Source organism: Aplidium turbinatum, chromosome 17, assembly GCF_918807975.1.
Source record: "Aplidium turbinatum chromosome 17, kaAplTurb1.1, whole genome shotgun sequence".
In the NCBI taxonomy this organism is placed as follows: domain Eukaryota; kingdom Metazoa; phylum Chordata; class Ascidiacea; order Aplousobranchia; family Polyclinidae; genus Aplidium; species Aplidium turbinatum.
The window spans coordinates 4,874,165-4,891,369 of NC_137488.1; the positions used below are offsets into that span (position 1 = coordinate 4,874,165).

Sequence of the window (17,205 nt, forward strand, 5' to 3'; positions counted from 1 at the left end):
TTGCAAATTTAGTCTTGCTATTCTAGCATACAAAGAATGCTTCAAAATGGGGAGAAAAAAATACGTAAAAAAAGTCTCGCTGTGAGAAACCCAACACGAAAGCTCGGTATTAATTTGTGTCTACCCAACAGCATTGGAAGATCTTGAGTCGTAAGTGATCATGAAAAAGAAAAGATTAAGCGAGTAACCAATGTAACTTTAACTTATTGCTGACTAATGTTCAATTTATTTGTAAATTTACGCTGAGTAGGCAATATTTGTCCAATAAAACTTTATAAAATTTCCAAAGAATAAAAGAACTTTTCAGAAAACAGTAGAATTCAAAATTTTTGAATTGATTTAAAACAACGTAACAGAACAAAACAATACCAATAGGCTCTGGTTACTAAATGCACATTTTGAAATGAAAATCATTGTTTTTATGAATGCATGGGCGAGGTTGAAAAAGTAGTGGTAGTAGATATTGACATTTACGTGTGCGGATTTTTTTTTTCATCTTGGAAAAACAACAATATTAGGAAGCGCTAAGATTTGGGGTTTGCCTAGTGCACTTATCCAAGTAAAGAAAACTACAGATTACCTTGTTGATTGTAAGACGTGTTGTTTTTAAATAATATAAGACAATTTTCTGAAACATTATAGAAAACTATAAAAAAAGACTTTTGTTTACTCGTTTGCAAGCTTGTAACTTTGTAGACCTTTGAATTAGCACTTTTCGAAGCAAAGATATGCCACATCATTTCATATTTTCCTATTTTATTAGATCTGGTTCTTTGAAAAGGAACAATTGCTTTGTAATAGCCTAATTAGTTTATTTCACTTGTGAACTTTTTTGTTCATCGATGTCTTAAAGACCCTAAATATAGGCAAGTTTTTAGATGGGAGCCTTTGTTCAAACTCTCTTCAGTAGATCATCTCTTGTCCTACAATCTGGTCTTCATAAGCTTATTGCTGTCCCGCTTGTTGTAGCAGCGAGCTTAGACAACAAAAATTGTATATTTGTAAACCTTCAGAAGTTATAAAACGACATATTGTTGTGGAGTTACAAACTGAACTCATCAGAGTTTAGTAGATTAAAGCCATAAATAGCGATTAAGACAACCCTAAATTTGAAAAAGTAAAAAATAAACTCACTAAAATATCTCCATAAGACTGGCCAAGGTAAACGGCCTCTATTTTTAGACCAACATAATCCATGAAAGTTTTGCTGCATAAATTTCTCCCAAAACATCATCTCTCGGCTCGACGCTTTAAAGAGCTTAAGGAAGATGACAAATAACTTTGTAGAAAAGTTGCCTTTGCTGCGAAACACTCGCTTTATTAGGCTGGAATTTATTGACTTATTGGCCCAACTTTGAAACTACACCGTCTCACGCACTTTCTAATGCAGCGGATGATGCTGAAAGCAAAGCTAATGCCAGATTTCAATCCCGCATGCGTAGTTAAGTATTTCAGTCTTTAGAATAATTACAGAAAGCATAAACTTGAGGTAACTTTGGGAGGATTTTCATCAATCAAATTAGAGATGAGTGTGAGAAGGATTTGCGTATTACCTAGACCCAATCTTTAAATAGTTAATTTTTTATCTTATAACATTGCTATACTGTGGTTGCTCAAGAAAGAAACATTTTTCTTAATTATGCAAAAAAAAGTATCTCTTTTAACCCTTTTCCGATACCCACATCGCATTTCATCAAATTTTACTTTAGCTGTTTGAATGACCACAAGAAACTTAAATATGACAAGATTCAATTTTTAATTTGTGAAATTTTTCAATGCTGTATCAAAGAGCGAATGGCATTCATTTACACAACTGCTATTCTCACAGTAGGAAACGGGACCAAAAACGGACTAAATCATGTGATGATCAACGATTAGATTGCACAGGTATAGTTTTGATTATAAACCTCCAAACTATTATCACCGCAAATAAGGAATCTAAAAAAATTGATGCGTTACTTAAGTACGTTGGTGCAAAGTCCAGTTTTAAACAATATTTTTTGCTCTTTCTTGAACTTAATAATTACATCTAGATCGTTATCTCGAGCCACACATAATTTTATAATACATTTTTTAACACATAGTCAGTGATTATACAGAATTTAATCAATAAACAATTTTAGTAAGCGTAAAATAAAAGATACAGTCATCAAGTAGGCAACCTCAGAAAGCAAATAACTTTAGCACTCTTTTGTCGGCTGCATAAAACGTATTAGTTATATAACTTTTTTAAAAACACAACTATCTAACGCTTTCTTCTTCTGACTTTATTCCCACTTTAAGTGTGGTTGCCGGTGCAGATTGCTGTGCTCCACATCTCTCTGTCAGCAGTATCCTCTACTTCACTCTCATTATTTCCACATCTTCTGCCACACAGCCTCAGCCTTTCTTGCTTTCTTTTACCAATCTCCGATTGTCTCTTCTTTTCTATCTAACTGCAAAGTTACGAGAAGGTGCTTGTTTGGTATAATGAAACATGCACGTAGCGTAGGCCTGATTGTTTTTACGTTGTTTTCGTTGTTGTACGTTATTCGACACCCGACTTATGCTGGTTGTTGACGAACACCGCTCACCTCTACCCAGGGTGTAATAAATTATGTGAGCATAGTTGCTGAAGGAAAGGCGACCGAGTGAAAGTATCTGGCCACCCTATACTCTCGTTAGTGCCGATGGCTTAGTATAATAAGAATCTTATCTTCTCATCCCCCGATGCTTGGATTTAAGCATGGGACTCACCTTTACCTTTACGTTGTTCTAATTGTTTAAAAAAAAAACGCAATAAAATTAAGCATCATTTTAATAACCATGTCTAAGAAAAAAGAAAAGCTGTGTTTTTGAAAGAGGTTATTATAAAAAATAATATTTACATTATTTGAACAGTTTTATAGGTTGCCGTATATTACGTTTACATTAGACTACTAGCACCATTGCTCAAACACTTTTACGAGTTTGAAGTTTTGTTCTTTTTGAAAAAGGTGTGAGTTGTTGTTTGTAGCTAAATGATAGCTACCTTTCATGAATTAGATAAATGTATATTTACCCTACTTAAGCATCAGGCTAAAACAGGTCGTTTGCATATACACTTGTGAAATAAGTAACGATCATGCAGCTAAAAACGAAACTTAAAATTATTAATTTATTTAACTTACTTGTTTTGTACATTTTCGGTTATTAGAACCAGTTACAGCCTGACATAAAAAAATAACCTTAAAGTTGTCGCGCTAATCGCTTCTCATCGTTGTATGCTTATCGTAGACCTCTGATATTTAGCCTACACATAATCTTGTTGAATGACAATACATTTACTCAAAACAGCGTTGAATGATGAACCGTAGCGCCAGAGACAGAAACGTAACTGAGAAACTCCTCGTAATATGGAAATTCCACCACCCAGCACTTTGCCCGCGTTGTAGTGACTCCTCACGCTCGTGACGTGCGTTGAAGGTTCTTTCAGGATGATTTCTCTGAGAGCAGCGCAGTGATCCATCGTTCACATCGAAAGCAATTTCACATTTTTTTAGTTTTGCCTCTGACAATTATATTCCAATGCACATCAATTTAAATTTTTGTCATTTGTGTCGTGTTTGTGTTTTAAAACTTTGATTTATTATTACACAACTTTACATTAACAACAATTGCAATGATTTTGATGTAAACAAATGTAATTAAAATTTTAACCCGGAAAATGTCACACCTTGGAGACACTTTATTTTTGGTTTTGATAATGTTGATAAAAACACTCAAAGTTTAAAATTGTTTTTACATTAACATAAAATTACAAGCTATTTATTTTCGTTTCATTTTAAGACAAGACGATTTTTAGGATTGCGGACTTTGATATGTTGGTTGTGAAAACTTGTAACACAAGCGGCCAAGCGTGGGGAAACTACATACAAAAGGACATTTTTAGGCTACCATTTGAGCTACCATCGTGCTGTATATGGCAAAATAAATACTTTAAAAGCTGCGTATGTTGATACAACAACACCACTGGGAAGAGAGGTTACCTGTGCTGTTTTCTACCTAACATAGTTGTTGCCAAGCAATATCTTCTTCTGTTTGGCTTAGTACTAAGTCTAAGTGGCATTGTTTGCAACACGGTTGTGAGTTATACTCAATTTATTGCAATAAATACGATAGATTTTGAAATAAGCAAAAACACAATAAATTACTTTGCAGTTTAAGAGATTATATGAGTTTAGGCAAAAGCTGGCACTTTACTATGGGTATAATTCGCAAATACGCCAATATGTAAAGCTCTCCACGTGGAGTTGCGTTATCGATAAACATCAAAATCAATGCATAATAATCAAACATAATTAGCTCTTTTTCCTAGTACTTGATGTAGTTCACTGTCGAATGACGGAAGCGCTCAACCTGTGATAAAAATTGCATGTTATTTCAAGCCACTTTTAAAATCGTTAACAAACCTAAAAAATAGTTGCACATCGTTGTGCAACTAACTGTTTCCAAGGCACGAAATCGCATGCAGGAATTGCCATTACAGGCCGGATTTGAAACCATAGAAGAAAAGATACAGTTTTGTTATTCAACTAACTCTAACGTGTAAAAAAAAAGTCAAATTTGTGTTGCATTTTCGTTTAAAAACGTTAAAAAGATTGGGCAACTGATGATTTCTGATCCAGTTAAGTTACGTAGATGCTATTTAAAATTATAGCTATGACTTCATTGCTTTGGTATAAAGGTTTAACTTACAGGAACAGCAGCATTTTGTGGTTCTCAAATAGCGCTTGCATTGTACCCAAGGTATTGGTGTTAGTTGTTTTTGGATGTGAATCTTATTTTATTGAAGAACTTGCTTTCGCCGATCCGAACTTTCTTGATGACACTGTCAAAGAGATAAAATAACCGATGATAATACTTGCTTAAAAATAAACAACATGTCACAAAGTCTTTTGGAAACTTCTTATCCACACTTCAAAATTGTCAGTAACACCTTTATCCATCTGTGAAAGGATGGCAAAAAATTGATGTAAATTTTGAGCAGGGCCAAACTCCTCGGTAACTGCTCTATTCGTATGCAAACAGAAGCCGCATTGATCATTTTGGTGACTGAGAATGTCGATGATTACATAGCTATTGCTGAGGAGACAAAACTTATGATACTTTAACAATCTTTTCACTGCAGTATTTTGCAGCGTGGCACAAACATGTGCAATGGTAAGAATGGCCACTTCAACTGGCGCCTCCCGCAAAGCCATCCCAGCAGATGGTTTATAAAAAGAGTAAAACAATCCGATTGAAGATAGAGAAACAAAGATAAATTAAAACAACTCAAACAGATTTGTTAGTTTTGAAATAAAATGGCTGCAAAAGTCTGAATAGGTCATGAAATTAGTCCTGTTCCTAAACATCTGTGCTGGTGAATTTGACTTTAAAACTTTTTTCAAGCTGAAAATTTAAAGCTACGTTTAGTTTGCAATAAGCTTTTCTTTACAACACCACTTTAAAATTACATATTGATTTATGAAACTGAAAACTAGTAAGTTTTAAATGGCAAATAAAAGTTCAAAAATAATCACTTTTAGTCAAACAACGAATTGGTTCGTCTTTAAAACTTTGATCCATCATTTCACATTTATGAGTAGAAGAATTAAAAACGAGAATTGGTTGTGCATTGTGCAACGTTGTAGTTTAGTTTGAGATAAAGGATTGTGGTTTCTACAAGTTCTAATGCTGACAAAATGACGGCTGCTCGCATCACACAGCAAGAGCATACACCGGTTAACCATGAAATCAAAAATTGCTGCAAGAATCAAGCACACGTATGGTCAAATTTTAAACTGTATAAAAAAGCAGCATATGTTTGCCTATTTCTGATATCTATTGGATGCGTTCACAGTCGTATAAGCTCTGTTTAGATCATAAAAAATACTCTTATAATAAAAAATACTGCGACCTCACTTAATCTACAAATATAATTTTCTACTTTCTTTGTTACCGATTAAAAAACTTAATCTGTCTTGTTAATTTGTTGATTATTTGATATTTCTCTTTAAGTCAGAGCGTAAAAATTAAGGTTTAGTTGAACAAAACCAAAACCGCTTTTTAGCATTCCTTAGTTAAGAAGGAAAGATTGCCAACTTGCATTAATTTGTGCGTCGAGTGCGACTAATTGCATTGTTCTTGCCTCTAACTATCCGATTGTGCTAATTGCTGTCACTGGCGCCGGCAAGCAGTTGAAGGAGAGAACGTGAAGTATCGACACCAAACCGCCACTTTAGTGTGTAGTTTAATTCAAAACTACTGTAAAAAATATCTCTTCCAATCAAAATTACACAAGTATTTCCAGTTTCTTTTTTTCTGTATTAATTAGAAAATCAGTTTTTACACTTCAAAGTTTGGACAACTGTATTCTGCAAAGCAATAATGTAGTTATACCTTTAGGTATTCAAAGTTTTATTTACAAAAAAGCGTAACATAGATTTTTATGTCATCATTTTTCTGCGACTTCGTGTAACACCTTCTAGTTCTAGAAAGTTCGAGGTGGTCACTGGTCACGTGACCATTATGTTATGACAATTGTTCTGTTATGATGACTTTTGACGCTCGATTTTTTTTCTTTATTTTCGACATTTTATCAAATCAATGGATTGACGAGTTTAAGTAAACGGAAAAGGAAACATGGATTTTTCTAGAATGTAAACAACATGGCACAAAATTATAATCAAGAAACGAAACAACACAACATCTTCTATTGCAAAGCAAAAAATTATGTTTTTTTTGGTTCTCAGTTTCTTTATCAAACTGTTTCTGTACCGCATGACGAGTTTGTGCTGAAAGAGGAAATATCACAAATCCTAAATCTCACAGTGCGAATTCACAAAACATCACAAGCAAAGCTTTTTATCCCATTTCACAACTTATGCTAATCTGGTCTGCTTTCGTTGAAAAAGAAAACCATGTATTTTTACAAATCGTTTAGTTCTGAAAGTGTTGTGCTGCTAAGCTTAGAAACAAATTCCATAGACAACCATAAAATAAAACGTAGCCTGTCAACTACTAACTGGAAATTGAAGAAAGTTGAAGTAAAGTTTAACAAACAAATAGGTTATCAGCTGTTACATCGAAGCTGATGCAGCAAGATATCCTGCTAATTAGCCTCGTCAGAACAGAGAAAATGAGTCCACCGTTTAGGCGTGCCCGACAAATGTCCCCGAAGTGAAAAACCACGCCTAGCTTATCGAGCAAATAAAGCAATTCTTTACGCATCACAATTTTCTTCGTAATAATATTTTAAACTGACATTAGTACTTACATTTGCTAGGAGATCAAAAAGCTGCTTTTTGTTGATATTGAGGTGTTTGATAAGGCATATCCGTAAAGTTGTTTGTCGGCCTCTTTGCGGAATAAGAAGATTGGTAATGTGGTATACCTGTTCCGTTAGAGTAACGGCTGTGCTGATGGAATTGATACTTTTGTTGTGAAGGAATAGAAGATTTCGTTGCGATGCCAGATGCTGTCCCAATCTTGGAAGAAAGGTTTTCCAAGTTGAAAGAGCAGGAAGATAGATTTGGACTAGAAACTGTAACATTGGGTCTAAGATTTTTATCTTGCTGTGAGTAATAAGAGAGGTTCATTCCACCAGTTTGGGGGAGACCAAGTTGATCAGAGAATCGATAATTTCTCGCCGGTTGAGTTTGATCAGGAAATCCAGGCAAATACGATGATGCTATTATAGAGGACCTTGCATCCGGAATGCATTCTTGTGGTTTATTTATTGGAAATATGGGATTGGATGCGAATGGTTTTGTATCCGTCATTCGAGAACTCCGATGACTTAACATGTCCATCTCTTTTAAAGGAGTTTCTGTTTTAACTTGTGAAGAAGAAACGGTTTTGCTTGTCATAGCGTCTTGATATCCCGAGGCTGACCAGTTTGGAGAGTAATTGCAGTTGTTTGTAAGACGAGTGCTGTCAACATGGCCCAACATGGAAGACTGACGTTGGATGTTCATGGATGAGGCGTTGTATTTGCCTTCACTGTGGAATGATTGAGGAATGCTGGAGCTTGGATTAGTGTTAGTTTCACCAGGTCCCTTACTTGGGATCCAGAAAGATTTTCCATTTTCGCTTGCTTCGGATTTTAAAGAAGAAGATGTTTTATTGTCTTCTTCGTTTTTGTGAGAGCTGTTTTCTTCAGATTCATCTTTAGCCGTCGAATTTGATTTGCTATCATGTGCTTGTGACGTACTTGTGACGTCGTTATCGTTTGTACTTGTCACTTCCGCTTCATCTGCATCATCGCAACCGTCGTCAGAACCACCATCGGTTTTTTGACCTGTAAACAAAAGATAAAACTTTCTTTGAAGTTTTTCGTCTGCTACGTGGAGTCGACCAACACTTAAGTTTTTTTTCATTCCTGAAACAAGGCTGTCCTCTAAAATCTGTTAATTACACGGTTGTAAACAAACATGTTGCAGAACAAAGACAACAAAAAAGAATGTCTAAGTGTGACATCAAATATTAATAATTTACTCTGATTATCGTTGGATTAAATCAAATATGCAATAAATCCGTCGTCAAATCAAAACATTGAATGGCAATGTCTTGATGTGGCTGATGTTTCATGTCGTGGTGACAAATTTGCGTACACTCTCTTGTTGATTGCTCAAAACATGGCGCTCAAAGTGCCTTTCTCCACAGAAAGAGTGACAAAAACATCAAAAGACAATTTTGCAATGCGGATTCCCACTTGGCGTTTCATGGCAGTATATTAAATATAAAAAGCTGGTTGACTTTCTTCATAAGAAATAAGCGGCAACCTGCACAGTTAAGGAGATTGACAGCTTTTAACTAGCAACTCATTAGAGTTTCTCGGCTTAACTGAGATGATTGATCACAACGTCTTATAATAAAGCTTGTTGGAGAGTTTATGAGCAGATTGCATGCTGGTAGTGCAATGCCTCATGACACTGCATTTAACACGGGTGCGCTATAGCAGAAGATATTGAAGAACAAAGCACTTTAACGGCAACAGCTTCCAAAAATTGCAAGAGCTGCTTTTTTTAATTTGTAAAAAAATGCCTTAAAAACACTTTTATTTGTTTGTGTTCTAAAAAACACTGTTTGAACTAATCATCACCATAAAAGCTGAATTTTTTCGTTAAAAATAAGAAAAAATATTGTTTTTACCTTGAGAGTGTTGAGATCCTGTTTCGTCATCATCATCAACTTTTTTCCCGCCAGCATTGTTTGCGTCATTGGATCGATTCTTCGGCACCCACGTCATCTTGTTTTCCTTCTTCAACCTTCGACGCGCGTTTGCGAACCACGTCGAAACCTGGGATGGAAATAGGCACATAATTTAATCTTAACTTGTTGGTACAACTACAGTGTTTAAAGTTTTGTAAACGTCTTTAGATTTGATGATGTCAGTGATAGGTGTTCTGGGTGTTCAGAAGAGGACTCTTCATCAAAAATTTTCGGCCCGAGCGTGTTGCACTGCTGTCAGTGTGGTAAAGCTCTATTGCACAATTGTTAAACCAAAATAGACCAAGTTTGCTTGTTTGCTGCTTCAAGTGCAGTATTCATCTGATAAAAGATTTAGCATTGTTCAGCATGGACGTAAGCGTATGCAAGTTGAATGGGTTCATTGTCACCTAGACAACTTGTGGTTGGAAATGTAGCTATCTGTTTTTATTATGCATGTGGAACTATATTAATGTCATGGCGGTTTACCGTGGCCATTGTCTTTTTACACTGCTCTTTACATTAGAGAATCGTCATTATATATACAGTAATCTTTGCTGAAGCTTGAACATGACAGTTTTACTTAAAAAATATTTTTTTGGTAAATGAATTTTTAAAGATGCTTTTAACACCACAACAAGATTATGTTGTGTCTCTGAAAACAAGATGAAGTTTGTAAGTTTTTCTATAGCTTACCTGTGTGAGAGTCATCTTCGTAACAATTGCCAACATTATCTTCTCTCCTTTTGTCGGGTAAGGATTCTTTTTATGTTCTTGGAGCCAGTTTTTCAACGTATTGGTTGACTCCCGTGTGGCATTTTTTCGTCTAACCCCATCGTTGATATCCATGCCGTAGTATCTGTGAGGCAATGGGGTTAACAATAATGCTTTACTATAGATTACAAACTCATAAAAAGCGATGAATGAGTTACAACCGCCACGGTTACAATACAAAGCCAAGTGCTTGGAAATGTGATAAAAAAAACTATTTACTTGTTTGATTTCGAGTCTAAATATTTGTTTTCTGCTGGCATCGTTATTCAGGTAAAAAGTAATTAATTCTTGATATTTCTGAGGGCAGAAGGTCAAGGCTTGGTTTATATGTGGCCTTCGGCGACATATGAATTATAAATGCATTGCTAAGCAGAAAAAGCAAAAAGCATAGTTTTTTTTAGCTTATTTATGATTTCAATCAACGCACGTATTTGATTGCGTCAGCAGTGTAGGCTGCATCTTTTTCGTATCCAAATTTAATTAAATAATTTTAAAATGATTTTAGTTGATTGCAACATCCGAGTGCCACTGCAAAAAAAACGATTTGTTTTTATAAACCTCATCTGATAAGGCAGCTTTGTCTGTATTTACTTTTGAAGCTGACGCGAGATATGAAATCTTCTGTCGGTTCTCAAGCATTGATTCTTGCAAGCACGTCTGCTGACAGAATGACAATTTGCAACTTACAAATCAAGTAAAACATAAAGAAAACTGCCAAGCAAGCCAAAGGGGATCCAGCAAGTAGTCTTAAAGATGAGGGGGATTTAAACCAAACACAATGGTATGCAGGTCTACATTAATCCTGCCTTGCAAATACATATGAACAAAATTACTTTTCTGTGTTTTAGGGGGAGAAAAATCCCTCTAATCGCCTTTATCCCAGGGGGCCCGCACTGAGCTGGAATAAAAAGGTTGGATAATAAATTTTGCAACAAGGGAGCTCTTTTTGCACTTATACCTAAATCCTTTTAGAGCATAATTTGTTTCATTAAAAATCCTCTAACTAAGATCAAACCGTTGTTTTCAACATAGTGCAATTGACATAACAGTTTACCTTCAACTGCAATCAAGCCTTCAAATTCAATACCTTATAATACAAATATAATACAACTAATGTAATTTCCATATCGTTGGGTTCGGCACTATTTAATGACTTTCAGATCAATCAAGTATGTCGGGATTTCAATAAAAAAAATAAGATGTCACTTTCAATCCACAGTGTCATCTTCACACTTCCCATATCCCATCGAGTCTAAGTCAAAATATTTGCGCATGCTTGCAGAAATTGCAGAGGATTTAATAAACCACTGACATAGCTCCTCGATCACCAACGCTGGCTGTTAGATGGTTTTGCTTGGAATTGAACTGATGCGGTCAGTAACCTATTTCAATTTAGAAGATTCTGCTAGAAAGTTGTTCTTGAAGAATCACGTACAGGTCAAGATTTAAACCATGGTGGTTTGATGCTGCCAATATTTACAAAATCTTGCTCAATACGATGTTAGGTGGCTTGGTGCGAAAATGGGCAGATTTTTTTCGTTGTTTTCGCGAGTTTAATACATTTACGTCAGTGGTCCAATCTACCGTTTGTTCTTCCAAATCTTTGCCAGCGTGTGTTTCCATATGATGCGTTCCATAATCACATAAGGATTAGGCAACAATGCAAACTTTCCATTGCCAAATTACTGTATTTAGCTGACAGTAATTTATAATCTACTGCAAATATTAAATCCAAGTCTTATAATATAGTAAAACAAAATTTTCAAAGCCTGTTCGTGTTTTGATTTATTGAAATTACATTTATAGTTTTGTTTCAAGAAAAATATTATCAAGGAGACTACTAGTAGCAAACGGAGCAATACAATTTGATGTTTGGATTAATTTAGAGGGCAAGAATTCTGACGATGAAGGCATCATGGAAGACAAGCATTCAGAAGATGGTCAATCACTTCAGAAACATTATTGCTTAATAAATGGAAGTATGGATGACCGTGGCAACAATGGTGTATGCCCAATAGCCACTGGCATGGTGGAATTAAATTAACCGCAACTATACACTAGTAGAGAGAGGCGAGGAGGCCCAAAAAAGAGTCGGTAGTACATGTAGGCCTACCAAGAAAATGTTATAGTAGAAGAAACGATCTTGCAAACAACCCTCACATAAAAAGGGGAAATAGCCTTATTGATGATACCTACTTATATATCGCCTTCAAGAACATGTGCATTTCACTTTAGAAACACCACTGTACGACCAGTCAGTGTTCAGCAAGATATGCTTATCTAAAACAAGGTAGTGTAGATACCCTTGTTTGCTTTACTGGTAAAAATACTTTAAAGAAGGACTACAAAATGCGAATGGATTGGCGCCAGATAACTTGTGTGTAATCAAGGTATTGTGGGTTGGTGTTTTGCATTTTGTCGATGGACAGTGCATTTTATTGAATGAAAGGCGCCATTTTGCCTAGCGAAAGGCATTGTATAAAGATTTCATGTTTTTATTGAACTGCTACTAGCTTCTAACGAACGTGGAAACTTCTTTGAAGTAGCTTAGACATCTCATTTTCCCTCTAAATCAAAATAAAAGAACAAAAATCAAGGAATTACCTCTCACTGATACTAAAAAATGTATTGATTTGAATAAGACAATTGTGTTTTCTTTGTAGTTCTTTCAAAATCGCAAATGTTTTTTTTAGGAAAATCAACTTGAATCAAAACCACACTCGACAAAAATGTCCAGGTCAAAAGCAAACTTTAAAATATTGCACCTGTCGCAGTGGTACTGTGGACCGAAAGCATTGCTGCAAGGGTAATGGGAAGGAAGATGCTGAGCGTATCCATTATTCCACATATCTCCAACACCAGTCTTCATGTCACACCCTTCTCCCTGCGACAATAATCAACTCAAGTATTAATTAACCATTCTCGAATAGCTGTACCCACAAACAAAATTAACTAGATTTAAATTATCTAAAATTTATTTGCAAGAGAAAATTTTCAAACCGGTAAACCCCAAGGTATTATTTTTATTTTTTTCCCCTTGTTATAAAATGAAACTTAAAGGCTGAATATCTAAGCTTCATCCAGATGACTTTAAGTTTAGTAAACAGTTTCACAAGCGGGATAGTTTATGATCAATTACAGTGATTGGTTATATAACTAGTTGATAGCCACCATTGCATACTGCGTGAATTCAACGCTTCAAGCTGTTGAATCAACGGAAAAAACTGTTTTCCATGCAAACGTTGACTTAAAGTGACTATAAAATAGTTGTGAAAATAGATAAAGATCTTGTTTGATTTAACCATATCAGTTAACGAGATTCAGGGGTAAGTTTACTGGGGAAGAATTAGGGGATTAACTTAGAATATTCCCTAATTTTTTTTACAAAAGAATGCGATGCATTAAAAATTCCCTATTACATATCTTAATTCTTATGAAATATTTGTTAAATTTCTCATTGATACTGCAGTTCACACTAATGATAGGTGAAAGCTTTTATGTTTACATGTGCGCTATAAAATCTCAAAAATTTCATAACTTATTTAAAAACGGGACTGCACATCAATACGATTTGATACAATACAACAAAAGTAGTGAGGGTTCTTTAAAAGTGACACACAGTATCAGTTGGCGTTGAATCGACCTTCCTATTTTAAGATTTTTGAATGAAAGTCTTGTAGCTGTTACTTAAGAGTGGATATCTATCAGCTTGATAGAAAGATGGCTGGTGGGTATAAAACTTATCAAGACTTTGTCGGTTCGAGGATGAAGATTGAAAACCTACCAAGCCAACCATTGTGTGTTGTCTACGATTGCTGGTTACTAATTGTTTCTAGCAGCCTTTAATTAACATTGTACCAAAACTAAAAACAAAGTTGTAAGCTTTAAAAAAATGTAACAAAACGTATATGGAGATTTGGTGTGAAATATAAGAAAATGCTTTGTACAAACTAGATAAGCTCTTGTCGGTACATTTCAATCATGTTAATTTTCAATGAACAGACATCGGTTTCAATCTTATTGAAATAGAAATCTGATATGGTTTGAATGGGATCAAAATACATATCCAGGTTAATAAGTGCAGTTGGTAGGAGCCGAGTAGATGACAAAATGCACAATTACAAAGATATTTCGTAAGATCATTTGTGAATTTCTAGTATTTATGGATGTTCAAAATAATTTACGAGTATCAAGCCTATTGCCCTTTCTAGCATTCCGCCAAAAATTTATGGGCCCATATGTTCAAATTTGCTTTACCCATTATATTGACTTTTTCAACCTGCGGAATTGTTTGTACTATGCAATAGATTGAGTTTCGTTTGTACTATGTTCATTGATCAGGTAATTTTTATATCCTTTTAGAGTAGTAAGTGGTTAAGCGGCCAACGCTTGGGTCGCGACCCATACGTTAAGCATGCTAGGCAGAGATGAGCACGATTAAAACCTTGACGGAAAATTTTGCTAGATATTTTGCCCGTGATGTGCCAGTTAGCGATAAATATTTTTAATAAATGCATTTTGCAAGATCTCGATTTCCAACCAGATCAACGGAGGCCGTGGCACTGATTAGGCTTGTGAGCCTTAGTTTGGTTTTGGGGCCACTGCAATAGGATGAAAAGCATAGTCAGTGTCAGAAGATGCAAGTTTGAAGAACGGTTCCTTTAAATTTTGTGTGGTTTGAAAATGAAATTGTTTTCTGTCGATTTGTTTCAAAAGATGAACGGAACAAAGCTCAAAGTATGAAATTATTACACGACTGTTGAAAACCACAAAATGTAGTCACAGTGATGGCGGTTTAAAGCGCTATCCTACTCATAGCAATCCACAAGACCCAAACTTTAAGACATAAAAAAAATTAGTTGAAGATTCAAGCTGAAGAATCGATGGGGTATGTTTATCTTCATTGATGGAATTTTGTTTTGTTGAAGGCAAGCATATGCAAGGTTGGGGATCGAAAAAGAAGTAGAGAAGATGTTCTTTGAGCGAAACTTGGAAGCGCATATGTAATTCACACACCAGAACTACAACTGCATAAGCATAAATATAAGGTGAGCCATGCAGGATATTTAATAAGTTCAATCAATAAAATATTGTATAAAAATGTACAAAAAATGATTGGTCGATTTCCCATCACCAGCTTGTTTTTTATTTCGGTTACAGAGGTTTGCTCACTGCCATTAATCAGTGATGAAAGGGCTGTAGGCTATGCCAAGTTTGCTCCAGTTTTACATGTTTTTCTTTATTGAAAAGATCTGAGGAAATAAAGTTTTCAGCAACCTGAAAGTGAATAAAGTGACAAAGCTTGACAAACTTTTGCATTGAAACAATGTCTCTAAACATTAATTTGTCATGTAACAAAAGTTTTTATAAAAACCGAAACGCTTTTCAATTGAGTAATAACCGCAACTCTTCATCGCGTTCGTTTATCCATCATCTCACTTGTCAAAGTTATATGACTAACCGGCACAGAAATAGCTTATCACTGGCCAATGTAAATCAATTAAAATATTAGTGAGCATGCCTTCTTAAAATCTTTATGAAATGAATGCTACTTTAACTGCACCAAAAGGCCAAATCAAGAGATGTAATTATTCAAAAATTACTTTTAAGAACTAATTCATTACACTGAGAAAGTGATATTTTTTTAACCTTGTTTGATATTTTAAAGTTGTTGATGACTGGTACAAGCATTGAGCGACATTACTGCGTACAAGAAACGGATGGTGCTCATGCTAACAATCAAACAACATTAGGTTTGTAAACTTTAGTGTTTGTTTTTCGTGCAACTTTAGTTAAACAGACTACTATTGCAAAGGCAATGTATTTTTTTTAAATAAATTGGTTAAATGATCCATCAGACCCTTTTTCACTGTTACAAGAACGATTAATTGAGTTAATCTAGAATTAGTTATAAAAATCGCATCAGCAACTGTAACTAAACAGTTATTTAGCAGATTTGTGGTGAGTTTACGACTGGTCTGTTTCGCCAATTTTTTCACTTGTAAACCAAAATTAATGTGAACGAATTCGACATATGGGCAGAAAAGTGCGTCCAATTGGGAAGGTGTTTTTGTGCTGAGCTGATAAAACAATCTGACGCCAAGTTGGTATTTCATATGCAGTTCTACCTGTACACTGTTAATATTAAAGAAGTTATTTCAACTATTGTTGCTGTATTTGTCAATTTTTTCTTAAATGTATGCAAAAATGATTGCTCTCCAAAATTGCAGATAATTACACAAATTTCCCCTTGTTTGCGTGTGGCTGTTAAATTATTGTCCACAAATTTAGCACTTTTTCTTTGTTGTTCAAATATATCAGCTGCACTGCAAGCCATAATCAACTCCACCGTCATCAAACGAAACCTACGTTGCAATTATTGTGTTTTTAATACAAAAGTATGCCGTGCGAATAATTTGCTGTGGTTATTCTCAATTATATTGACAATGAAATATATTTAGCTAGAATCTACACCAATCATACGCATGATAATTACTGTTCTCGCTTCATTGATAACGAGTTGTTTTTGCTAATTTTTGCAGTCAAAAGACACCCGTTCAATATAATCCGTGTGCTTCTGACGTAAGTATATCAAAAATCGAAGTACTTATTGTAGTTTTCTTTGAGAAGGTAGACGGTCCCAAGCTAACTATTTTAATATTGACTGAAGATATAATTATGTTGATTTTAATAGTCACTGTGAGTGCTGTATAAGTGCGGTAGCAACTGAGAAGTCCATCTCATCAAAGTTTGTTTTAACTTAATCTGCCATTTTGATTCAAACAAATTTAACTAACTTACCACATGTGAGAGGTGGTTTGCATGCTCCATTTCTATGTTGTAGTGTGGTCCCAACATACCGGTAGCAGAACCAGTTGAGCCTGTAGAGAACCCATAGCTGTCCGGCGAGCCAAGAGATGAGCCGCTTGGCTGACTTGGGTACATGTTCATGCCCGAAGAATCATTGTGAATTCTTCCGGGAATAAAGCAGCTGTTTCCCGCAGAATACGCGCCGACGTCTTCGATGTTTCTCGCAGTCGGCTGTTGACCTACGGCGGGCATAGGCACAGTGTGAGAAAAACCGTTGGGGTGCATAAAACCACTCGATTTAAGCTTTTCGCTGTGTTCAGGTAAAATAGGATGAGAAACCAGCATTATACACACCTATCAACAATGCCTACTAAATTCTGTTTCTTAGAAAAGTTTACAAACCTAAAC

At 35.2% G+C, this 17,205-nt stretch overlaps 1 protein-coding gene across 1 annotated transcript; it reads right to left on the reverse strand.

The window, feature by feature from the left end:
* Positions 1-4,186: 4,186 nt before the first annotated feature.
* LOC145786886 (uncharacterized) lies at positions 4,187-17,142 on the reverse strand. The gene is made up of 7 exons (XM_082598626.1): positions 16,789-17,142; positions 12,753-12,871; positions 9,910-10,072; positions 9,157-9,304; positions 7,280-8,302; positions 4,717-4,849; positions 4,187-4,377 (listed from the first exon to the last, which is right to left on the reverse strand). Exons 1-5 carry the CDS (start codon positions 17,140-17,142, stop codon positions 7,293-7,295), a joined length of 1,794 nt encoding a protein of 597 aa, XP_082454752.1. The 3' UTR covers positions 4,187-4,377; positions 4,717-4,849; positions 7,280-7,292.
* Positions 17,143-17,205: the final 63 nt, after the last annotated feature.

Coding starts and splice junctions, on each gene's coding strand:
- LOC145786886 (XM_082598626.1), bottom strand. CDS start 17,142: ATGCTGGTTTCTCATCCTATTTTACCTGAACACAGCGAAAAGCTTAAA. Junction 9,305..9,909: donor CGAAGATGACTCTCACACAG/GTAAGCTATAGA, acceptor TTTCCATCCCAG/GTTTCGACGTGGTTCGCAAA. Junction 8,303..9,156: donor AGGATCTCAACACTCTCAAG/GTAAAAACAATA, acceptor TTTTGTTTACAG/GTCAAAAAACCGATGGTGGT.